This window comes from Chelonia mydas, chromosome 3 (genome assembly GCF_015237465.2).
Source record: "Chelonia mydas isolate rCheMyd1 chromosome 3, rCheMyd1.pri.v2, whole genome shotgun sequence".
In the NCBI taxonomy this organism is placed as follows: domain Eukaryota; kingdom Metazoa; phylum Chordata; order Testudines; family Cheloniidae; genus Chelonia; species Chelonia mydas.
In genome coordinates this window covers 118,937,782-118,964,477 of record NC_057851.1, presented here as the reverse complement: position 1 = coordinate 118,964,477, position 26,696 = coordinate 118,937,782, and the positions used below count along the sequence as shown (strand labels likewise).

Genomic DNA, 26,696 nt, shown 5'->3' with positions numbered 1-26,696 from the left:
CCATAATGTAATTGGAAATCTACTTAATGTGGTGGTTACTATTAAAGTCAGGACACTTGATCACTTCACACTTGTTATATAATTGTTACAATTGTAAACTATGCATGCAATACCCTTTAAAAACTCCTATTTAACTAATTTAATTAAAGTTTAATTTGAATTTGTAACAGTTTCCAGGCCCTGAAGCAAAATCTACAATTTAAATTTGCAAGTACTCTAAAATAAAAAGGTTTTGGTTTTTAGTTATTTGACATTGGGGAAAAATATACTTAAATTATATGTGAGAGCTTGATCATGCTTTTCACACTATTTAGGAAATAAAAAAATTAAGCAAGCAAAGATTCTGTTCAAAGCAATTATTTCAGCAACAATACTGAATGTTAGAATATATTAGTTCTGTGGTCGAGCAAGGGCTAGAGAGGAAACATTGTCTGATGGTTCTATACACGAGTGGGGAATCAGGAGTCCGGGGTCCTTTTTTCTGGCTCTGTCACCAACTTGCTTTTGGTAATACACTTAACCTGCTCTTTCCTCAGTATCCATAAAATGGATTAATTAATATTGGTAATACGCTTTGAGATCCTTCATATTCTTAGTGGGAGCTGCTGGGTGCTGAGTATTTATGAAAATCTGGCTGTTTCACTTAGGTGCCTAAAAAGGAGCTGAGCTCTTTTGAAAATCTGGCCCAAAATTGAGATTTAATAGATTCTATTTAGCTTGAACAAAGTAGTATACAATATTACAAGATGCTAGGTATGTGAATCAAACTATATAGAAAAAGCTATGTGATGTTAAATTGCACTATTTGAGAACCAGCGTGTGATCATATAATTCTTGACTATATTGCACAACAAAGTTAAAAATGCTATCATCACCATATTGGAAAGCTCTATTCCACACAGTTTATGAGATCTGAATAAGAGAGGCCCTCTTTTACAAATCTTAAAAGTTGCACAATTTTTTTCTTACAAGATATGATGAATTGTGTATCTAAAAATGCACCGTGTAAATAAAGCTTTTTACAAAATTGAAAAAAAAATATGTAAAAGGGGCATAAAATTAACTAAAGTGCAAGGTTCATGTCACTTCATGTAGAAAACTCCTTGCAGTGAGCATATAAAGTTTTTCATGTCAGAGAACATAGAAAACACATTCCTTGAAGCAAGGGATCATGTGGAAACGAGTAATGGCTTCTGTGAATGTATTTTCATCTCCTGCTGGCCAGAGGTTAAGGAGTGTCCTCACATATTGAACTAGGACAGTGGTCCCCAAACTTTTCCTCTCATGCCCCCGCTTACCAGAAATAGAATGTGCCTGTGCCCCCTGGGCTGGGAGCGAGGTCGAGAGGCCGAGAGCGGCCAGGAGCAGGGCCTTTGCCACAGCTGCAGCTGGGGGCTGAGCCGGAGTTGAGGGGGGACAGAGCAAGGATGGGTGGCGCTCCCTCCCTGCCCCCTGGTGGGGGCTGTCCCGGGACCCGGGGGCCTCCTGGACATTCCTATGCGTCCCCCTAGCGGATACACCCCAGAGTTTGGGGACCACTGAACTAGGAACTTTTACATGGTGATATGTTGCTCATATTGTAACACTGCAAGGAAGGGTGTTTTTTTGTATTTTATTGTGTTCAATTGCCTCTGTTTTTTGACCAGTGATAGTATGATTTTGTCTTCACAGACTTGCCTTGTTATAGTTTCTTTTACATTTTGGAATTATAAGGCAGTTTTGTTTGGTTAGCATTAACATGATTTTTTTTTTACACCACAAAATGTTCTTTATTTACTTATTGATATAATTTAATTTAGTTTTGATATTGCATCATGCCAAAATACTTCTCACTGTTCTACGATCTTATTATTTATACATTGCAGTGTTCTTGCCCCATTGAGTTGCATTTCTATTTCAATTTGACATTGTGTAGTTTTCCCTGTAGACTTCCACGAACATGGCAATGAGAACATCCTGACTGTGTTAAGTTCCTTTCAAGTGAGCAATTGTGAACAAAAAAAAGCAATGAAAAATAGTTGCTATGTAAGCTTAGCAACTAGTTAAATATCTCTGCACCTCTTCAAAGTTTACTCTCCTTTAATTAAAAAATATGTGAAATAATGTTCAAATTCCCTTCTCCCCCGCAATATTTTCATTTAGGAGCAAATCTTTTACGGGTACGCTCCCTCATAAGTGCATGGGAAATGTATGTACGTAGCTTTCATTAATGTACTGGGAATGATCTGAGACTGAACTCCTTGAATAGCCAAGGGAAGATCCTCAGCTGTTTGTAAATTGCCAAAGCTCTAATGAAGTCAATGGAGCTGACAATGTACACCAGCTGAGAATCAATTTCCCCCACCCCAAATATTATTTGAGCACTAGGAAATCAGTGGGCCTGGTTTATAGCAAAGAATGAGAGATTTGACTGGGGAAGGATTTCACAATTGGACCTCCTGGGAGTTTTGTGTGTGCAAGGAAATTAGAATCAGGCTTATAGGTGAAATTCACCGTTGCAGAGGTCTATGCACCACTTAAGTCTCACCTAAGCCCTATGTTGAGGCTTTTAATGGAGCATTCTACATAGACCTTGTGCTGGCACTCCTCACTTTCACCCTACCTGCATAAATCCATTAATTTTTTTTTCATCTTGCTTTTTAAAAAGCAATTATTGCAAAAAGAGGTTAACAACGCTTATCCTGATCTGGCTAATTTTTTGTCAAATATGACCTGACTGAGATATTTATCACTAGAAATCATGGTTTTGAACACTATATCTTATCATCTTGTGTAACAAGGAACAATGCTGGTACTGCTGTAGTAAAATTGCTTAGTGTCTAATAATGGTTCTGTTATTTTTATGTTAGAAATTAATCTGAAATATATTCAGGGCCAAATTCTGCCCTCAGAAGGGAGACCGAAATACACATTTGAAGGCAGAATTTATTTTTTTAAAAACATATTTTATATTACTAGGGCTGTCAATTAATCGCAGTTAACTCATGCAATTAACTCAAAAAATTAATTGCGATTAAAAAAATTAATTGCAATTAATCTCAGTTTTAATCGCACTATTAAACAATAGAATACCAATTGAAATTTATTTAAAATTTTTGGATGTTTTTCTACATTATTAAATATATTGATTTCAGTTACAACACAATATACAAAGTTTACAGTGCTCAGTTTATTTCATTTTTTATTACAACTATTTGCACTGTAAAAATAGCAAACAAAAGAAATAGTATTTTTCAGTTAATCTCATACAAGTACTGTAGTGCACTCTCTTTATCATGTAAGTGCAAATTACAAATGTAGATTTTTTTTTACATAACTGCACTCAAAAACAAAACAATGTAAAACTTTAGAGCCTACAAGTCCACTCAGTCCTACTTCTTGTTCAGCCAATCGCTAAGACAAACAAGTTTCTTTACATTTATGGGAGATAATGCTGCCTGCTTCTTATTTACAATGTCACCTGAAAGTGAGAACAAGCATTCGCCTGGCACTTTTGTAGCTGGCATTGCAAGGTATTTACATGCCAGTTATGCTAATCATTTGTATGCTCCTTCATGCTTCGGCCACCATTCCAGAGGACATGCTTCCATGCTGTTGATGCTCATTAAAAAATAATGCATTAATTAAATTTGTGATTGAACTTCTTTGGGGAGAATTGTATGTCTCCTACTGTGTTTTCCCCACATTCTGCCATATATTTCATGTTATAGTTTCGTATGGTGACCCAGCACATGTTGTTTGTTTTAAGAACACTTTCACTGCAGATTTGACAAATCACAAAGAAGGTACCAATGTGAGATTTCTTAAGATAGCTATCTCACTCAACCCAAGTTTTAAGAATCTGAAGTGCCCTCCAAATTCTGAGAGGGACGAAGTGTGGAGCATGCTTTCAGAAGTCTTAAAAGAGCAACAGTCCAATGTGGAAACTACAGAACCCGAACCACCAAAAAAGAAAATCAACCTTTCCGCTGGTGGGATTGTTATCGAGCAGAACCCGTCATCAGCATGGATGCTCATCCCCGGGAATGGTGGTTGAAGCATAAAGGAACATATGAATCTTTAGTGCATCTGGCACGTAAATATCTTGCGACGCCAGCTACAATAGTGTCATGAGAACACCTGTTCTCACTTTCAGGTGATGTAAACAAGAAGCTGGCAAATGTAAACAAACTTGTTTGTCTCAGCGATTGGCTGAACAAGAAGTAGGACTGAGTGGACTTGTAGGCTCTAAAGTTTTACACTGTTTTATTTTTGAATGCAGTTATTTTTTTTACATAATTCTACACTTGTAAATTCAGCTTTCATGATAGAGATTGCACTGCAGTACTTGTATGAGGTGAATTGAAAAATACTATTTCTTTCATTTTTTACAGTGCAACTGTAGCCCACACACCTTCTGGTATGGTGTTCTGTCCCATCTAGTGGCACTGTGAGGGGGGAGGAAGGGGAGAAAGAGATTGATTGATTATGAGTCTGCCCTATAGCCTTAACTAATAGCCAGTTGGCTTTTAGCTCATGTAGTAAAGGCTCATGCACGAAGCTCCAGAGGTCGCAGGTTCAATCCCACCGACAACCAAGGTCTGTCGGCATTAACAAATATTTGTAATAAAAAAATAAATATAAAGTGAGCACTGTACACTTTGTATTCTGTGTTGTAATTGAAATCGATATATTTGAAAATGTAGAAATTACCCCAAACTATTTAAATACATGATATTTTATTATTATTTAACAGCACGATTATTCACATAATTAATTGTGCGATTAATCGTGATTAATTTTTTTAATCACTTGACAGCCCTATATATTACATAAAAACATAAGAATTGTGGTAACAAATCAGATCATTGTCCATTTAGTCTTGTATCCTGTCTCCATCTGTGGCTAGTATTAGATGCTAAGGAAGAAGCCTGTTTTATAATGATACAACTATAAGAGGAGTTTCTTCCTAAATCCTGGGTGCTGCCAGGTGTTGTCTTATAGTCTGAATCATGAAGTTATATCCCTTAGCAATTTTTATTCTAATTTCAGACATTCATTTTATCCATGTATTATAATCTTCTAATCCTTTTCAAAATCCTGTTATGGTCTTTTTTTCCGTATTAATTTGTGGTGGTGAATTCTCCAGTTTAATTATGAGTTAAATCGGTAATATTCTGGACTACATTACTTTGTGGTGCAAGTGAAGTTATTTCCTGTACTAACTCCTATATGTTAGTTAGGACTGAGTTAAGAGCAGCTGTTCCTTTTGTGGTCTCCAAAATTAGCTGTTCCAAGAGGCAGTCATTTGTGTTGTCATTATTCATGTGTTTTATACTTTGATTATGATAAAGTTTTTGTTCAAAGTTTTAATTTTTGTTCTTGTGATAAGTTTTCAACTTATAGGACGTGATTCTGGGAATTTCAACAAAGTCAGTGGGAGTTATGTACATAGAGTTCTTGCAGGATCAGACCTGGTGTCTCCTTTTTATCCTTTTCATCAGAATAATTTATTTTTAGCAATACGCAGACCTGAGAAATTGGCTTCAGTTTTTGTTGTGTACTGGACTGGCTAAGAAGAGATGCAAATGAAAAGTGGCAAGACCTTCAACAAGATCAATGAATGCTCTGGAAATTGTTGTTACTAACCGCCACCGTTTAACCTTCCTTGGTATACTTTCCTAAAAAGGAAAATAGGCTGGTGGCTAAAAAGGTAGATTAAGGTTGACATAAAATTGAGATACAGATCATTAGTTGATCTTTTAATTTAGTAGTTTGATCAATATATTGAATGACATTCAATAATAATGACTAAAAAAAAAAAGATTGTACCTAAATCCTGTCAAGAGTGATGTGTTGCCTGTCAATCCACATTATAACCTGAATGAAGCGAGCTCCCTAGATTTGCATTGTAGTGGGTTAATACTTTTATGTCAGCAGTATTCATAGGATTTTAATTTCACATTTGCTTTCTAGTGTATTTAGTGTAGGAAACAAATAAATAACCTTCCTTGCATTAAGCAAGTAAGCAGGAGCAACCAATTCATGCTTCCACTCAGTTCCTTGTTCATACCCTGTCTCTCAGCCATAATTTTGTTCTCGGAGCTTTGTACCAGAGCTGTGTGACATTTTTGGAGCAAAATTTTTTCACCCAAAAATGCTAATTCAGAGCAACTGAAATATTTTGTTAATTTGAATCAAATTTGTCTAATTGTTTTGATCAATGTTTGTTTTTTTTCTTCTTCTTCTTCAGAAAATGACAAAATGTTTCATTCGACACTTTTAAAATGAAATGTTTCAGCTTTTTTATTTGAAATCACTTTTCATTTTGAATTGTATTTTAATTTTATTATTTTTAAAGGTAAAAATCTTAAACAAAATGCAACATTTCATTTGACCTGAAATGAATTTGTATTGTATTTTTTTGCTTGGATGAAAATTGGTTGTTTTGAGTTGATGCAAAACCTTTTTTATTTTTTAGTTCAGCAACCAAACCAAAAAAACTGGTTATTTGCACAGCTCTAGTTAGTACAGATTGTCAGAGGAGATAAACCCTTTGTGAGCTCATGGACATTTTATTTTTATTTTTTCTTGTTTTCTTTAAAAGAAAAATAATTTTGTTTCAAAATAGTAGTTTTCTGTTTGGGTCTAGGAAAACATAACACCATACCAATTTAGCTCTTGAGTTTCTGAGATCTCATAAACTAAGCAGGTTTGGACCTGCCAAAAAACCACTAAGGAAAATATCTGTGTTGTAACAAGTGTTGCTGGTAATTCAACTATTTCAGGATAGTCCTGTTTTCTTAGTCAGTACTAATCTAATGCCCCTGCATAGTGTTAAATTTCACTGGATTGCAGCGGGTACCATGTTTCATATAAAATGTAAAGCAAAGATCCTGACCACTTGTGATCTTTAAAAATCTCATGTAACTTTTTGGAAGGGAAGGAGTGACAGCTGAATTTCACATTCTTCCGTAGTCTATGTAACAATAAACTGCTTAAAAAAGATGCTTTGGCATGGTAGCTTTAAAAGAGCAGACTGAAAACTCCATTGAAATATATTGGCTCTGTCATGCGTACCTCCTCAAGGCAAAGTCATTTAGGCCGCCTTAGCGATAGATGGATAAGACAGTCTTCTCTACTTGGCCTGAACTGTCCGATAATATTGCTCTGTACTATTTAAAGGCTGTCTCCTTCCTTTCAGAGGTGCATTTTAGAGTGATGGACAAAGTGGTCCCGATTAAATTCAACAAGGTGAAATTCAATATGAATGTAAAGTCATATACCTCAGAAGAAATTGCACAGCTACAAGATGGGGGCTAGATGATGATAAGGAGTGCACTGAGTATGAGAAAGATATAGGGCAGATAGTAAACTATATACGAACTTCAGTATGTGATGCCTTTGCAAAAAATGCCAGTGCAGTACTTGAATGTATGTAAGGGACCACATGTCAAATTAGGTAATAATGGCACACTATGTAGTCCAAGTGCAGTCACACTTGGAATATTGTGTTCATTTCTGATATCTACTGTTTAAAAAGACCCGAGAAAAACCTGAAGAAAATACAAAGAAAGGGAACAAAAATTCTAGAAACATTAACAAATAAGGCACAAGTGGAGACCAAGGGAGCTAAATCAATATAGTCTAGAAAAGACTCAAGGAGACTACAGGATTATAAAAAGCTGTATAAATGAAAGAAGAGAATTATTCATTTTCTAAAGATGGTAGAACAAGCTATAGCCTGAAGCTAAGAAATTAAAAGTTTAGTTTAGTTTCTAGAAACACACACTTAACGGTATTTTAGCAGTAAAATGGACTACTAAGTAGTGGTTGTAGTATATTAATGCAGTGATTATAGGTTAGGAAGAGGCAGTAATTGGCATATGTTAGTGATATAGGGCCTGATCCACTACTCATTGAAGGCAATGGAAGAACTCCAGTTTACTTTATTAAGTGTTGTGTCAGACCCATACTCCTGCAAAAAGCATTGTGTCAGAGTGGATAGACCACCTGTTCTCCCCTCCCTTCCCCATTCCACTCTCTGCAACTATGTAAAGAATTTATGGCCTTGTAATTATTTTATTTATTACATCTCCTGATCTTCAGCTCTAAGACCCGAATTCAGAAAAAAAATCCTTATTCAGAACAGCACTTAGCACATATTTCAGTCCCACATGCTTAAAATTAAACATATGCTTAAATTCTTCCCTGAATTGGGCCTAAGTTTTTCTCTGTTCTCAAGTCCCATCTTTGTTGTTCTGATTACCAGTCATGTGCACAAATACGTCAGATTTTCAAAAGTGCTCAGCATTGATCTCCCAGTGTTTTTAAATTAATACAGATACTTTTTTCTTTTTTTCAACTGTTCCTTTTAACCTTGGTCATGAACAATCCCCTCAAGTAATCTGTAATACCATTGTAAGGTAGGGTTTTTATAGATATAATTGAGATAAATGTTCACAATAAAATCTGAAGCCACATGAAACTCATGCCATTAGGGATTTCATTAAACACTAGCTAAGGATTCCAAATGGTTTTGAAGGCGCATCCCACTGAAGGCACATTGCAGTAATCAAGTGTAGCGTTAACAAAAGCATGGATGGCTCTTCCAGCCAAGAGAAGAAGTTTAAACCTTTTGGCCAAATATAAATGGGAAAGCCTCTGTTGGGAGACTCTAAATATGTTTTGCTGCAGAGCTATTGTTAGCTGTTATGGATTTGTTGTTTAATGGCCAAGGAAAGAGTACTGGAGTCAATTTGTAATTGCATATTTAATATACTGTCAGACCACCAATAGAAAGAGATAAGTGCTCCGTTTCAGAGGCTGTATATATAAATCATAAGGAATCAATGACAGATGCACTGCTGGTCACTGCTTCTGCTGGGATCCCCAAATAACTGAGGATAAAACAGGAAAGCTGGACTGTAAATGCGAGTAAGGTTGGTCTACACAGGGACCCTCAAGAAAGTTAAGATGAATTAACTAAGCCATTGTCTAGATTGCTAAAAGCGAGATATTAATTACCTCAGGCTAACTAACACATAGGAGCTATCCCAAGGTAAAAACACAGTGAAGAACAGTCACTTTAGTTTTGCCATGAGGTAAACTAGGCAAGGTGAACAGCAGGCTGGGTTGTAGTGCTGAACTTGCCTAGACTACCTCACAACAAAATTAAAGTGCCTTGTCTTCACTGTATTTTTACCTTGGGATAGTTCACATACATTAGTTAAAGCTGAGGTAAAAAATGCAGCTTTTCTAGCAGTGAAAAGAGGGCTTAAATGTGTGAAGTGAAAGCACATAAGTTTTAACATACTAACCCCCACCATGGACTCTCTCATTCAAAAGTCAAGTGGCCTTAATTCACTGTAGTTTAATCCTACTTGGGTTTCGCTACAGCAAACTAAGGTCACTTTACTCCTGAATAGGAGCATCCATGAATGAATTTAATGTTTTAATTTATGCACGTCACGGTTTTAGTTAATTCATCTTAGCTTTCCTGAGTCTCTCTATATAAACAAACCCTAACAAAAGGTGGGCAAACTCCCTTTCTGAGGGAGCCATTGTCACCTCCATCAATTATTCACCAACCTACCAGCATAACCTCAGACTTGAAAGTTATACTGGCATAGTTACTTTGGTTAAGGGTGTGAAAAAAAACGCACCCCGACCAATGTAACTATGCCGACATAACCCGTAGTGTAGGCACAGCTATGTTCACACAAGAGTTCTTCCATCAACATAACTAATGTCATTCAGGGCGGTGGTGTTCCTACACCAATAGAAAAATCCCTTCTGTTAGTGGAGGCTGCAGCTACATCGGAGGGTTATGCTGGCATAGGCATGCTGACATAGTGACATACGTAGTCTCCATAGTGTAGACATACTTTCAGTTTTCTTGGGGTTGAGTTTCATCCAGTTTACTCTAATCCAAGCCTGGATCCCTTTAAGACAGTGCATAAACTGAACATTCACATTCACTATAGCCCAGTGCTATGATTGTTCATATTAAAATATTATTTAACCAGTAATGGATTCACTTCTTTAATTCCCATGCACTGAGATTAAAATAACCTTTTAATTCTTATGTCCCCTCCTTTCACACATGCTCTTCAGTAGCTTTATTATATAGCTGGGGGCTTGTTGAGGTTTTTTTTTTTTAACTGCTCATGGATGTAATTGAAAAAGGAAATTCCTTTTGCAAGAATAAAATGCTTCCCTCTAGAAAACTAAAACAAATTAATGATTATAAAAGGACATTGGTCCCTACCAAAGGTCGATATCCTAGTCACTAGATTTTAGAGAATGGAGAATGGATTAGGGTTACAAATAAAGCAGTGTAGAAACCACTCTTTGTGACATTACTAAATAAAAACACTAAACACTCAATAAGGCAGTAAAGTGGCAATTTCTAATGATTTGGGATTTTCATTGTTGTTTCTTTTCTTTATTTTATAGGACAGTTTTAATCAAAATAGATACCAATTAAGTAAATAATGGAAGCCCTCAATTGTGCTCACAGAGAGTTTATGGGTCTTGACATATGCAACGAGGGATAACTCTTTAGAATGGTTTCCTCTGTGGAATGGAGGGGATAAATAGAGGGATTTTGAGTGACAGAGAGTCTAGACCAAAACACCAGTCTTTAAAATAATTGTTGAACCTGGCAAGTAAGTCCATTAATGCTTTGAGGAGAAGCTCACAGTATCACCTGGCCCTGCCACCACTAGCAACTGTTTGGTGGTGTAGAGGACGTAACATTCACTGGACAATTTAAAAAGAAGAAGGGGAAAGACAAATAAATAAAAATAAACAAAATTGTGCCAGTTAGAAGAAAAGAAACATGCTCATAGTTCAATGATCATTAATCTCTATTGTCCAATCTGGTTTTTTTCAGTTGGTTTTGTCAAAACTGGTGAGTGTCTGTTCAGTTCCTGCAGCTGGAATTCAGGTAGAAGAGGATCTTATTAGTCTGTTTGCTAAACTGGGAGATCAGAGAGAGAAGTAATTATGCTGGGGTTTATATGTGTGAAAATGAACACCATACTCATATATAAGACTCCTCTGTGTAGTCTGTTGTACTTTTACCTGAATATTCATCAATAATTTCTTTACAAAGCCTTACCCTGCATTCCTTGTACATCAGAAACTCCCATTAGTGGGCCAAATTATCTCTTGCTATAAATGCCTGGAGCTCCATTGATTTCAGAGGAATTTGGCCCAGTTTCAATGTATGTCATCATAATGCCACCCAAAAAATAGCTTTACAGAGAGGGCACTGTGTACCAAGTATCACAGATGGTTAGTTTGTGAGATCTCTTCTAGAGAGGATCCTTGTTTGGTGCCTGGATTTGTGAATATTCAGTTCTAAGGAGCCAAATAGTGAACTGTCTTCTGTGTTTTAGGTGAGGGGGAGAAGCGTTAATTTTTGCACTAATGGAATTGAGTTGGATATCACTAGCTAGAGTCATGCATATTTTATGCAAGTAACTCTCTGAGGGCTTAGAGAGACGATGTGGGTGAGGTAATATTTTTTTATTGGACCAACTACTGTTGGTGAGAGACAAACTTTCAAGCTTACACCGAGCACTTTTTCAGATCTGGGCAATGTACTCAGTGTCACAGCTAAACACAAGGTGGAACAGAGTGTTTAGCATAGGTAGTCAACAAATATTTCAACAGACCATTCAAGGTGAGGCTTCCTGTTAACACCCCTCCAGTCATAGGGGGGAAAGAAAGGGGAGAGGCTGCTGGAGGGGCGTTGTTAGTGAGCTGTAGATTGTTGTAATAAACCATAAATCCGGTGTCACTACTCATCCATGATTTTTAACGTATAGCAAAGTTATGAATTTAAGCTCTGAGGCTCATCTTTTGAAAGTGTTGTGCAGATTTCCTGTGGACCTGGTGGAGTAGGGTGGGCCTGGGTCCTCCTACTCTTTCCTGCATCCACTGCGGGGAGCGGTGACTGCCCAAGGGATTAGGAGCAATGGCCTAATATTGGGACTATTGGGTGCTGCTATCTGAAATGATAGACACTGGGCAGCACAGCCCAGCTTTACTGACTCCGGCCACTAGGCCTCGCGGCTCTGCAAACAGGGGTGGCTTTACTGACTCTGGCCACTAGGTATCACTTCCCTGAGGAGAAGGGCCACTTTACTGACTCCAGTCACTAGGCCTCTCAGCCATGAGGACAAGGGCTGCTTTACTGATGCTGGCCGCCAAGGCCTCGCTGCCTTGCAAACAAGAGTGAGTTTCCCCTCCTTTGTCCTGCTTTGGCCTCCTTTGTCCCCCTTTGGCCTACTACTTTGACATGGAGGTTTTATTTCTGTATTGAAGCAGTTTTTCACAGGATATTTGGGTGACCTGTTCCATGATGGGATCTACTTCTCTGGTGGAGTGTCCTTGTTTGGTGAAGGCGGTTTGGAATATGTTAAGGTGTATATCCCAGACTTTCTCTGTGGAGTATATTCTGTGGTATCTGAGTGCCTGGCTGTAGATGACAGATTTCTTGGTGTGTCTGGGGTAGTTACTGGATCTTTGAGGGTAGGTGTGGTGATCCATGGGTTTCTTGTATTTAATTGTTTGTAGGGTTCCATTGTTGAAGCTGGTTGTGATGTCCAGGAAGTTGATGCTAGAGTGAGAGTGTTCCAGTGAGAGTTTAATGGATGGGGGGTGGTTGTTGAAGTTGTGGCAGAAATCTATGAGGGAGTTTAAGTCACCTGTCCAGAGGATAAAAATATCATCAATGTATCTCAGGTATACTGGTTTCATGATGCATTTGTCCAGAAATTCTCCTTCAACATGGCCAATGAAGAGGTTGGCATATTGGGGAGCCATCCTAGTACCCATATCAGTTCGTATGGTTTGGACAAAGTGTTTATTGTTGAATGTAAAATTGTTATGGTTGAGGATGAAATGGATGAGTTTGGCAGTGTGTTTGGGCTGGATATTTGAGGGCTCATCTACATGGGAATGTTACTTCGGAGTAACTTTTGGTTGCCTTACAGTACCTTGTGTCCACTTTTTTTAAAGTGAATTAATTGGCATCTTAGGCTGCAGTAAGTAATTCTTGGAACAGGAGTAAATTCACTCCACAGTGAGCTTATTCACTCTAAGATTCATCTGGCTGTATTGCTTCACACATGGATCAGCCTGTTTGTGTACCTGTGTGCCCTCCACTGCTTCACAGTCATTTGACCAGATGTCACCTCTTGGTTTAAATGCTGGCACTCAGCCAGGTGCACTGCTTCTCGGTACAAGGTAGTGGTAAGTTCACACACCTGGTTTCAAATACCGATTGCAACTCTACCCCCTCACCCACCGACAGCTTCCACGTGGATCTCTGCAGAGCTCTTCAACTTGATTGTCATCTTTGGAGTACTGTGTGTCCAGTCCCATGTGGAGAAGAGTCACCAGAATGCAGACATCTACAGGGCACTGTCAGAGCACATGAAGGTGGGGGGCACTCCCAGAGCTGTTCCCAGTGCCAAGTCAAAGCAAAGGAACCCCAGAAAAAATACCCGAAGACAAGGTACAAGAACAGAACCTTTGGTAATTCTCCCACTACCTGGCCATACAATGAAGAACTGGACCACATTTTTGCAAGTGACAACATCACACACTCCAGATTGGTGGTGGATAGTTTTCCAGGAATTAAGATAGCATGTCAACCACCCAAGCCTTGACTAAAAGCACCCTTAATTCTACATGTACCAGGAGGAGATTTTTATGGGCAGCCAAGAACTGTATGACCCAGCAAATTTGGAGGTTACACAAGAACTGCATGCAAACAAACTAAGACTGCCATGGAGGAGACCTCTACCAACAGCCAACCTGAAAATATTCTAGAGGGCAGCTGTACTAGTCAGTATTATGTGCTGCATTACAATACAATTGTAAAGTGTGATTTAAGCAATTTTTTTCTTGGTAACCACTGTTCATCACCATGTTGGGTGGAGCGAGACGCCTCTCTCTCTGCCCGCTTAGCTTTTAGCCCTGCCCTTCACCCTCACAAGAGTGCTTAAAACAGCATCTGTGCCAGAAACTTAAAGCTAACAAGTTTTATTTCCCTGCAGTATCAAATTCCACAACCATCAGCCACATTTGCCACCTCTAAACTTTCCTTTCCAAGCTGCTTTCTGCTCGCTCTCCCTTCCTCCCCTCTGTTCCCTGTCCCCCTATCTCCCTGCTCAAGGTATCAATACCACTGGGGTTAAAAAAAATCAAATGCATTGCAGGGCAGGCATATTTATTTTAGCAGGAGATACAAAAAGAGAAAAAGCAATAGGAAAAGTAATTTGGCTCAGTTTTATAAATGCCTTCAGTTTTTACCTAACTTGAGAGATTTTATGAGGTAAGCTGCCCAACTCAGATTTCACAGACTTGTCAAAATGTACAGATATTTTAAGTTTCAGAGTAGCAGCCGTGTTAGTCTGTATCCGCAAAAAGAACAGGGGTACTTGTGGCACCTTAGAGACTAACAAATGTATTAGCGCATAAGCTTTCGTGGGCTACAGCCCACTTCATCGGATGCATAGAGTGGAACACATAGTAAGAAGATATATATATATACATACAGAGAAGGTGGAAGTTGCCATACAAACTGTAAGAGGCTAATTAATTAAGATGAGCTATTATCATCAGGAGAAAAAAAACTTTTGTAGTGATAATCAAGATGGCCCATTTAGACAGTTGACAAGAAAGTGTGAGGATACTTAACTTAGGGAAGTAGATTCAATATGTGTAATGACCCAGCTGCTCTCAGTCTCTATTCAAACCCAAGTTAATGGTATCTAGTTTGCATATTAATTCAAGCTCAGCAGTTTCTCATTGGAGTCTGTTTTTGAAGCTTTTCTGTTGCAAAATTGCCACCTTTAAATCTTTTACTGAGTGGCCAGAGAGGTTGAAGTGTTCTCCTACCGGTTTTTGAATATTATGATTCCTGATGTCAGATTTGTGTCCATTTATTCTTTTGTGTAGAGATTGTCCAGTTTGGCCAATGTACATGGCAGAGAGGCATTGCTGGCACATGATGGCATATATCACATTGGTAGATGTGCAGGTGAACGAGCCCCTGATGGCGTGGCTAATGTAATTAGGTCCTATGATGGTGTCACGTGAATAAATACGTGGCCAGAGTTGGGATTGGGCTTTGTTTCAAGGATAGGTTCCTGGGTTAGTGTTTTTGTTGTGGGGTTGCTGGAGTGTATTTGCTTCAGCTTGGGGGGGCTGTCTGTAAGTGAGGACTGGTCTGTCTCCCAAGATCTGTGAGAGTAAGGGATCATTTTTCAGGATAGGTTGTAAATCTTTGATGATGCGCTGGAGAGGTTTTAGTTGGGGGCTGAAGGTGATGGCTAGTGGCGTTCTGTTATTTTCTTTGTTGGGCCTGTCCTGTAGTAGGTGACTTCTGGGTACTCTTCTGGCTCTGTCAATCTGTTTTTTCACTTCAGTAGGTGGGTATTGTAGTTGTAAGAATGCTTGATAGAGATCTTGTAGGTGTTTGTCTCTGTCTGAGGGATTGGAGCAAATGCGGTTGTATCTTAGAGCTTGGCTGTAGTCAGTGGATCGTGTGGTGTGTCCTGGATGGAAGCTGGAGGCATGTAAGTAAGTATAGCGGTCAGTAGATTTCCGGTATAGGGTGGCATTTATGTGACCATCACTTATTAGCACAGTAGTGTCCAGGAAATTGACCGTTTGTGTGGATTGGTCTAGGCTGAGGTTGATGGTGGGATGGAAATTGTTGAAATCATGGTGGAATTCCTCAAGGGCTTCTTTTCCATGGGTCCAGATGTTGAAGATGTCATCAAGGTAGCGCAAGTAGAGTACTGGTGTTAGGGGACGAGAGCTAAGGAAGCATTGTTCTAAGTCAGCCATAAAAATGTTGGCATACTGTGGGGCCATGCAGGTACCCATAGCAGTGCCGCTGACTTGAAGGTATATATTGTCTCCCAATGAGAAATAGTTGTGGGTGAGGACAAAGTCTCAAAGGTAAGCCACCAGGTTTGCCGTGACATTATCAGGGATACTGTTCCTGATAGCTTGTAGTCCATCGTTGTGTGGAATGTTGGTGTAGAGGGCTTCTACATCCATAGTGGCCAGGATGGTGTTTTCTGGAAGATCACTGATGGATTGTAGTTTCCTCAGGAAGTCCATTGCATATACAGCTCTCTGGATTTGGCAGCCTTTCAACACTATGTCAGCCTGACTTGCTTTGAGCAGGTTTAATTGACACAATGCTGAAAATGGCTGCCAGAGCCAGAGCTACACTCAGGCTCCCAGTGGTGCTAGGACTGGTATTGCTGAACTGCTGGGAACTCAAGAAAGAGATCTGGAGTCATTGTGGATTGTTCTCTGAAAACATCCTCTCAATGTGCAGCGGCAGTCAAAAAAGCGAACAGAATGTTGGGAACAATTAGGAAAGGAATAGATAATAAGACAGAAAATATAATATTGCCTCTATATAAGTCCATGATATGCCCACATCTTGAATACTGCATGCAGCTAAGGTCACCGCATCTCAAAAAAGATATACTGGAATTGGAAAAGATACAGAAAAGGACAACAAAATTATTAGGGATATGGAACGGCTTCCATCTTAGGAAAGATTAATAAGACTGGGACTTTTCAGCTTGGAAAAGAGATGATTAAGCAGGGGATATGATAGAGGTCTATAAAATCATGACTGGTGTGGAGAAAGTAAATAAGGAAGTGTTATTTACTCATCAGAACACAAGAACTAGGGGTCACCAAATGAAAACAAACATAAGGAAGAATTTCTTCACACAATGCACAGTCAACCTGTGGAAGTTTTTGGCAGACAGTGTTGTGAAGACCAAGACTATAACAGCGTTCAAAAAAAGAATTAGATAAGTTCATGGAGGATAGGTCCATCAGTGGATGGATGCAAAACCATGCTCTGAGTGTCCCTAGCCTCTGTTTGCCAGAACCTGGGAATCGGCAACATGGGATGGATCACTTGATGATTATGTGTTCTGTTGGTTTCCTCTGAAGCATCTGGCATTGGCCACTGTCGAAAGATGGGAAGCTGGGCTGGATGGACCATTGGTCTGACCCAATATGGCCGTTCTTATGTTCTTAATTACTTGTAAAAATTCTCAAGGGTTGACAAGGTTTAAGTCTCCCATACTCAACTTTCCTCATTCAAGTACACCTCTTGGCCAAATATGATTTGCATTACCTTTTGGAGGGTTTTGGGTGATTCACCATGTCCATTTCTTTTTTCTGCAACTTCTCTCTATTGTTCTATCTGTGAAAAATTAATTAAAAAATCTGACATACCTCAGGTACATTTTTGTACCAGTACACAGGAAACCAGTATCTACTGACCAGATGCTAAGTATCTATTAACCAGTATCTACTGATTATTCTGAGTGGCATTTGTTTGGCATTGCCATTATGTGACATGGCAGCTGTGTAATAATCAAGCAGAAAGTCCATTGATAGTGAGTATAATTCAGACATGTTTAAGAGTTAATTACTTTTGGTTAATGCTGCAGTATATTCGAGTCCTGTCAAGTAAGAGAAAAATGCAATATCCAGGGAGAAAAAATGTTTTTTTAATCAGTGCCTTGGCAATTATTAGTACTTGACACTTATTTTAATTAGCCAGAAATCTTGCTGCTGTTCACAGTAATGGGACATGATACTATCCAAAATGGAATGTACTGCAATGCTTTCTCTTGCTGATTATAATGTCTGGGCAATCCAAAAGCAGGATTTCATCCAGGTGTCAATATGTTGGAATGACATTAATAAACAGAAATTAGTTGTAATAACATTTTTTATTTTCTAAGGATTTCTGTGTATCTTTATGATTACATAGAATGATTTGGAAGCTTGATCAGTTTCTTTGAGTGATTGTCCATATGCCCATTCCATTGATGGTGCATATGTACCTCATGAGACAGAGACTGGAGTCTTTTTGGTTAGCAGTTCCTGTAGGGCATGTATGTGCTCTTCCGTCCTTTTGCTCTGCTACAAGGGCATATAAGGAAGAGAGATGTCTGCCACCATTCAGTTCCTGTCACTGCCTCATGGCTTAGAGGCAGAGCCCCACAGTCCAAGAGACTACCAGATACTCTTAGCTAAGTAGTTACAGTTTTTGTGTGGAATAGATAGTAATTTAATATTAGTAGTTTAATAGTTCAGTGTTAGTGTTAGTAGTTAGTGGCCTTAAAAATCTATGAATCTTGAATCATCTCTGTCTAGTTACATTTTACTTTTCTTTGTTGAACCTCAAGGTTCAGAATGGAGAGAGAGAGTGGTGAATTTTCTACTTGACTGAGAAGTCTCTCATTGCCAAGATCTTATCAACGGATTCTGGCTTTATAAACCAACTCTTGTTTTCTGTTTTCATTTGTTGTGCAAAAGTCAAGGAACACATTCCCACTCTTTGGAGCTGAAGCCCTACACTTATGTTCCCTCAACAATTAAACCATATTAGCAGACCAGCTTATAAAACAGTTCCTGCTAAAAGAGCATAAATATGGTTTTTAAATTTAGGCAAATATGCTGCATAGTGAAAAAGTAGTGAAGGTGCATAAAAGTTAGGAAGGACTGCTGCGTGCTTTGTAAGACATGCAGGAATGCAGGAGTCAGTCGCCAGGAATAGGAGCCCAGGGTCAAAGCTGAAGTCAGATGCCAGAGCCAAGAGACAGAGACAGAGTCAGAAGTCAGGAAGTGTAGCCCAAGGTCGGAGTTGGGTTTCCTGGAGTGAGGCAAGGCTTGGGCCAAGTCAGGAGCAGGGTTTGAGCAAGGCACGAACAAGGTAGGAAACAAGCAGGCACAGGAGCTCCTGCAACTGTGGATGACTGCTTTAAGCAGCTGCTGAACTGCTGCTGAGCTTAAAAACAGGTCTGCTGACTATTCCCAGCAATCAGGCAATATTGCTAACCAGGCAGCCTACTATATACCAGCTGCGCTTGTTAGGTTGCTCAGAGGCTGGGTCTGCTGCAGGCCCTCAGGCCTGACAAGCAGTTCCACAGTTCCTAAGGCTCACAGGAAAGGTGCTCCCTCCCACAGACATCCTACTGTTCAAGAAAAGGAAAATTACTTACTGGGTACAGTAATTAGAATTCTTTGAGATATGTTATCCACTGATCATGAAAGAGATTGGAGTGTTTTTGGCCAGCAGTACCCATCAGGCGTGCATGTACTCTTCAGTCCTCGTGCTCCATTGCAAGGGCATATGAGGGTGAGGCGTGCCCATTGATCGATTCCTTCTCACCCCAGAACTCCTAGAAATGGACTCTGAGGTAGAGGGGATGGAAGGACAGGTCATGGAAAGGGCATATGGATAAAACATCTAAAAGAACTCCAGTTATGGTATACAGTAAGTAACTTTCCTTTCTCCTTGGAATGATTGCCCATATGTCCATTCCACTGATGGTGACTCTCAAGCAGTTATCCTATTAAGGAGGCATCATTCAGTTCACCTGGGTTTAAACGCTGTCCCTTGTGCAGAGGAGCAATCCGAGCTTCAGATGGACACTTGAAGGACCTCCATCTGGGAATGATCCACATTCCTAGTAAATGTACAATCTGTAAGTCCTTCAGCTCCAGAGCTAGGAAGAACAGAAAGGCCCAACTACATGTGTCAAGGGTCCTTCCCCACTCTGAACTCTAGGGTACAGATGTGGGGACCTGCATGAAAGACCCCTTATTCTTACCTTATTCTTAAGCTTATTCTTACCAGCTTAGGTTAAACACTGCCACCACCAAAGTGTTACACAAAGAACAGGGGAAGTGCCCACTTGGAAACGTCTTCCCCCCAAAATATCGCCCCAAGCCCTACACCCCCTTTCGTGGGGAAGGCTTGATAACAGTCCTCACCAATTTGCATAGGTGAACACAGACCCAAACCCTTGGATCTTAAGAACAATGAAAAGCAATCAGGTTCTTAAAAGAAGAATTTTAATTAAAGAAAAAGTAAAAGAATTGCCTCTGTAAAATCAGGATGGTAAATACCTTACAGGGTAATCATATTCAAAACATAGAGAATCCCCCTAGGCAAAACCTTAAGTTACAAAAAGATACAAAAACAGGCATATACATTCCATTCAGCACAACTTATTTTATCAGCCATTTAAACAAAACAGAATCTAACGCATATCTAACTAGATTGCTTACTGACTTTTTACAGGAGTTCTGACCTGCATTCCTGCTCTGGTCCCGGCAAAAGCATCACACAGACAGAGAAAACCCTTTGTTCCCCCCCCCTCCAGCTTTGAAAGCATCTTGTCTCCTCATTTGTCATTTTGGTCAGGTGCCAGCGAGGTTACCTTATCTTCTTAACCCTTTACAGGTGAAAGGGTTTTTCCTCTGGCCAGGAGGGATTTAAAGGTGTTTACCCTTCCCTTTATATTTATGACAACATGTCTACCTAATAATCAAATCAATGAGACCAGCTTCTAATTGAGCTCTCTAGGCCCCCCCCATATGGGGTCCTTCTGAACCCTAGCGTGTCGTTGCTTGTTCTTAGATACATGACTTTACATTTGGCTGAGTTAAAGTGCATATTGTTCAAATGAGCTCACTTTACCAAGTGATCCAGATCTGTTCGTATAACTGACCTGTCCCTATCTTTATTTATCAATCCACCAATTTTTGTGTCATCTGCAAATTTTACCAGCAATGATTTTGTATTTTCTTCCTGATATTAATAAAGATATCAAATAGCATTGGGCCAAGAACAGATCTCTGTCCAACCAAATAAAAACACCTTCACTGGATGATGATTCCCCATTTACAATTAATTTTTGTGATGTCACTCAATCAGTTTTCAATCCATTTAATGTAGGTTGATGATTTACTTTTAATATTTGTTTATTAGAGAGAGAATTTGATGCATAATATATTGCTGTAATACTGGCTGCATTTAAAGTATGGAAAATACATTTTTTCATTTACCAACATACAGTGATTAATAAAAAATGGGAGAATCTAATATTTTTAGATTTTCAGAAAGATATTCTCATGTTCATTCTCAAAAACACCATTTTTTCTGCTAAGGATGAATTTCCTTCCTAATGAGTCAGGAATGTTATATTCTTCATATCACTGCTCCTTTAAACTTTTTGCTGTATCTCAATGTCTCACTGCCTACAGAAATAGAGGAAACATGTCTCTTAGGACTTGGAATAGACTCTCTTCAAGGTTGGTTTCTCAATGAAAGTGGTGAATAGTCACATAAAATAGTAACAGTGGTAAACAGCTTTAAGTGCTATAATACTGCATATTTTTAATAGTTTTAATCCAGCAAGCTGCAAAATAATGGACCAAATTTTGTACTTATTTACACCAGTGCAAGTGTATTGGATCCAATATCTTTAAATGTATATTGTAATTTTTGTTCTGACGGATCCCCAAACTCTTTAAAATAGGAATCAATCACCCATGACTGAAACACAGACATCTTCAGAGCAACCTTATATGCCAGCAGTAATGCAGAACAGCTTTTAGGAAATTATGTTAAGAATTACTTCTCCATTTAATACTACGTGAGGAATTATTTGGAAAGTTAGAATATAATTATTCACTTTCAGTTGGGCAAGACACTGAGAGGGATTCATACTGCTATTCTTGTAAAAAGTTCTATGAGATCTCCGTAGTCTCAGTTTTTATGTCTCATTCAGGACAATGTCACTTAGCACTGTATTTGATCATGAGTTCAACACCAACTCAGAAAGAACAGTCCTTTTACTGGGTCATAATCTTTTCTTTATCAGCACCTGAAAATTTCCTTTGAGATTTCATCCAAGCACTGACCAGGCTTGACCGTGCTTAGTTTATGAGCTCTGTGATGAATATACTGTTGGACTCTATTGTAGAATATCTGGGGTGTCCACGTGGACATTAAGGAACTGGTACAGGCACTTGAAATTCAAAGGATGAAGAATCTGATTCAGCATATTCCCATTATTAATAAAACTGCCATCCCTTTTATTCTAGTGTTGGGAGATGTAAGTCATAGAATAATAAACACTAATAGAATAATAAACACTAGGGGAGAAAGTTGGATGTCAGAGAAGATCTAATCCTCTCTTTTTGCTATGACTAATTATAGCAGAACAGAAAAAAGAGGCAGAGAGCGCATCAATGTGTCAATGTGATGAAATTCTCTTACATGTTGTTGGTTGATTTGTCTGCATAGTGAATTATCCGGCTATATTCCTGGGTCCTTGTCACAGAAAACTTAGTTCAGAAGAGTGCCTTTCTCAGTGGCATCCTTATGTAGATTTTATCAGTGACTTCCATATCTGGTTGTTATTTACATCTGAAATATGCCATAGTATGTTGATTTCCTTTTTTTAATCCTTTGTGTAAAAGGAAACAATATACATAAAAACTGCAGTATAGGCCAAAGATTCATTTTAAGTAATTGGCTGCTGTATTAAAATGTCCCTGGGTTTCTATTTTACTGATGATTCTGTTTAGAATTAAGCCAATCTGTCTTCATATTTCCTCTTCTGTACCATTATAATTGATCTGGCAGTTCACCACACTTAGACCCAGACAGTAATCAGTTGGCACGGAATATATTCTGCCTCCCTAATTTGACTGACAGAATAAGTCCTGTTCTTCAATTGCTGTCATGTGGTTTTTATCAGTAAATAACACACATTTTACTGTTGCATGTGTACACTGAGATAGACAGTGATGTCTTTTTAATGTGCCTACTCTGCAGCAGAAGAGAAGCCACGAAAAACAATCACATTTTCATCTGATGTGGTGTAAGAACCTACCCCTTGAAGATGGTTCTTAGAAAAAAAAAAAAAGCATGCACGGTTTGTTAATTTCTGTCTTAGATGACAGCCATGTGTATGCAACATTAGTTAACAGTAGGGGCTAAGGAAAATGGACTTCCCACATACACATAGTATTTTTCCATATGAATCATTGCAGATTTCTTTCTACCTGCAATAATAAAATGCAGATACATTCTCTTTTCAACACTATTATTTATGAGGGATATCTCTAAGTGTGTATAAATAATTTATTTATTAGTGGGTGCTAAGTTATTAAAAACATGGTGGTCTGTTAACGTTGCATTGAATAGTAGTCTGCCTGGCAGAGGACAGACTATTTGGATATCATGATTACGTTTTTGAATTACATCCAAAGAAATCTTACCTGTTGTAATAAATAACCTGCTGCCAATAAAGAACAGAACTGTGCTCCAGATAATAGTAAAAAGTTAAAAATGTACCATTTCTTTCATTGACTATGAAAGATCTTGATATACCATGATTAAGATACAAATCAGTCCAATCCTCCAAAGCACCTAACTCAAGGATTCAGAGCTCATTGAACTAAATGGAAGCATCTTCATGGATTTCAGTATGCTTTGGTTAAGGCCCAAAGAGGCTAGGTTCTAATCTGAAATGCACAGATTATTATTTGACCTTAAATTTGTAACTTGTGAAAACAATGAAAACATTAATTGTAATGGAACTATGCTCATGACATCATCAGGAATATCTTCTTTATATTATATGTATTTTATCTATTTTATTTAATCTCTCTGTGTAATCAATCAGTTTAGGCCCTAGTTCAGCAAGATACTTAAGCACGTGTCTAGCTTTAATCATGTAAGTAGTTCCATTGAAATAACACATGGGATTATTCACATACTTAAAGTTAGGAATGTGGTTAAATACCTTGCTGAATTGGAACTTTATAGTTCACTGGCTTTGGTATGTAAGCAGCTATCCAGCTTTTAAAAACAGAGATAATGATAATCTCTCTCGCTCTCTTCATTCTCAGACTATAAAAAGAACAGCCTGATCAGTTTATTGCATTGTTTATGTTAATATGTGAGAGTGTATATGTGTAGATTTATTACCGAAGAAAAGCTAACTTGGTGAAATGAGTGCCGCATTTAGTTCTGAAACTGGTTATTTGGTGGTCATTCTTATTTCTTGCAGGAATGAGTTCCATAAACTATGTCTAGTCCATGTGAAAGTTCTGTTTCCTGCACTCATGAACCAGTCCTTATTGGTCTACAGTTTAATTGTTCTAGTCTAATTCTAGTTTAATTTTCTAGCTGTTGTGGGTGGTCATAGTTGTGGAAGGAGTCTCTCAGGTAGCAAAGTACAATATACTGGAGGGCTTTAAAAATCAGGACAATTACTTAACTGGTCTCTATGTTCGATGGGGAGCTAGTGCAGAGAGTGTAGCAGTGGGGGATGTATTCACAGTGACCTGTGTTGCTATTGCATTTTGTACCAGTTGGAGCTACCTAAAGTGCCAGGCAAGGGAGAATCAGGTCTAGTGAGTTGCAGTAATCCATCCTGGAGGTCACAAATGCATGGATTACCATAGCCAGATCGGGGAATGATAGGATGGAACTCAGTCTTATGACCAGTCACAAAAGAAAGTAGGCATTTATTTCCACTGTGGCAATTTGGTCATTTAGTGTCATTGAGAACCACGAGGCCTTGGGCTAATTTAACAATCTGAGGGCAGATACTTGTGATAATGGGGAATTTTATAGAGGAGGCATATTCTTCAGAGTGCATCCCTTTTCCTACCAATATCACCTCATTTTTGTATGAGTTCATCTTAAGCCACTGCTATTCAATTGTATCTTGACTTTGCCTAAGCTTTGAGAAAGCTGGGAGATGGAGCTAATATTTGAAATAAAGGAGATTGGTGTTGTCTATGTACTGCTCTCCTAATGGCTTCATATAGATGTTGAATAGTATGAGGCAGAGGACTGAACTGTGTATAACTTCACAGATCAGAGCTTTGAGATGGAAAAACAGTTGCCCAGAATTGGGTTTGGTTTGAGAAGAGGTCTTCTGGGGCCTACATTTTAGGCCCAAGCTCACCTGACCTGACCCAAGTCTGAGAGGTTCAAGTCATTTTCTGACTTGACCCTGATCCTTCCCCACAAACCTGAGTTGACACTGCCTTGCCTTGTAGTTGGTTCTCCTTCACCTGCCTGGGGTCAGCCTGGTGGCAGCTACGTACTCTGTTCCTGCCATCCTCTGCCTCGTGCTGCACTGCATGTGTGCTGCAGAGTAAGAGGTGCTGCCACTTTTTGGCATGCACACTCATTCCAGACCACAACACACACACACATCAGTAAGGTGATGGCGATTAACAGGAGTGAGGCACGCATCTGCCCTTGTACCGATGCTGTGGGCAAGATGACCCATGCCTGAAAGGGTCTGGTTGTTTTCCACCCTAACCCAGACATTTGTAGTCAGGTCCTGTTGGGTTCAGGTCAGGTTGCAGGGCTCTAAGAAGAAGGACTTCATCCTAGGTTGTGTGCCTTCACTCATGCAGGTACTTAAGGCTGGGACATAAGAGTTTGGTAATTAATGGTAATAAATGCTGCCAAGGAGTCTAGTATGTTCTGTATTTTTTTAAATATGCTGTTTTGTAAGGCTTGTTGCTGTTGATTTTTTTCCTTCTGCTCTAAAGTTTAGATGCATTGCACTCAGCACCAAGTCAAAGGTTAGTCTTCTGATGTATGGGTTATGTAACATTTTGGAATAAGTTTGGTGGTCATTTGTAGGCCCAATCCTGCATTCCTTACTCAGGTATTCTATAACCCCATTCAGAGGGAGTTTTGCCTAAATAAATCCATCCAAAACCATACATCTACATTTGGTAAAGAGGGGAGGGCAGAAGTCCTTCAATTTATACTTATAAAATTAAACTTTAGAGTTGTTCCCAAACTTCCTGATATTAATTAGATTTGTGGAAGTTTCAAATTTCCAAAGTTCTTGCATTTCAGTTTTTTTGTTTTGGTTTTTTTTTTGTCAAATATGAGTTTTAACTTCTGAAGTCATAAGTCGTTACATAGGTCCACTGCACTGTTGGACAGTACTTTTGAACTAACACAAAAAGCATAATAAAAAGGGATTCTTTATTTGCTTGCTTCTTGTTTATTCATCACACTCTTGCAATTTAATTTGTATGACTTTTAAAGAAACCTATATGTCTGGTAACTATCCATGTATTGCATTTTCCACCCAGCATTAGTAGATTATCAGTGGTTTAGATCCATGGACAATAGTTTTGTTTTCCTGAACAGTAAAGCATTAGATCTCTTTGTAACAAAAGAAAAGCTCAAAATTGGGACTTTTTGCCCAAATCATTTATCTACATCTGAATGAAAATATTGAAGTCCATTACTGAGTTTGTGCCATTTGTCTATGATGGAAAACCATTATAAGTAAGCCAAAAGGCAGTTTATTAATCAGTATATTTCAACAAATTGTTTTATTTTATGTTTTATTTAACCAAATATTCAGTGTTCACTATAGAAAACCTGTATTACCGTGAATAAATATCACTTTTAAGAGTTACATATTCACCTTTAAGTCATACTGCTCTGATGACAGCTGAAAGCATCATAATATAAGGATTTTTATATAATAATATATAAACATAATCATAGTAATATAGAATCATAGAATATCAAGGTTGGAAAGGACTTCAGGAGGTCATCTAGTCCAACCCCCTGCTCAAAGCAGGACCAATCCCCAACTAAAACATCCCAGCCAGGGCTTTGTCAAGTCTGACCTTAAAAACCTCGAAGGAAGACGATTCCACCACCTCCCTAGGTAACCCATCCCAGTGCTTCACCACCCTCCTAGTAAAAAAGTTTTTCCTAATATCCAACCTAAACCTCCCCCACTGCAGCTTGAGACCATTACTCCTTGTTCTGTCATCTGGTACTACTG

At 38.7% G+C, this 26,696-nt stretch overlaps 1 protein-coding gene across 7 annotated transcripts in view; it reads left to right on the top strand.

Moving 5' to 3' along the window:
• The window catches only part of PRKN (parkin RBR E3 ubiquitin protein ligase), a 1,197,054-nt gene that overhangs the window by 183,979 nt on the left and 986,379 nt on the right, over nt 1-26,696 (top strand). For 5 of the 7 annotated variants that reach the window (XM_037895119.2, XM_037895120.2, XM_037895118.2 and 2 more), the window contains exon 2: nt 10,877-10,894. The exons of the other annotated variants lie outside the window; for them this stretch is intronic. In XM_037895119.2, coding sequence (XP_037751047.1) covers nt 10,877-10,894 — 18 coding nt within the window. The remainder of the gene's footprint in view (nt 1-10,876; nt 10,895-26,696) is intronic. 7 annotated transcript variants of the gene reach the window in all.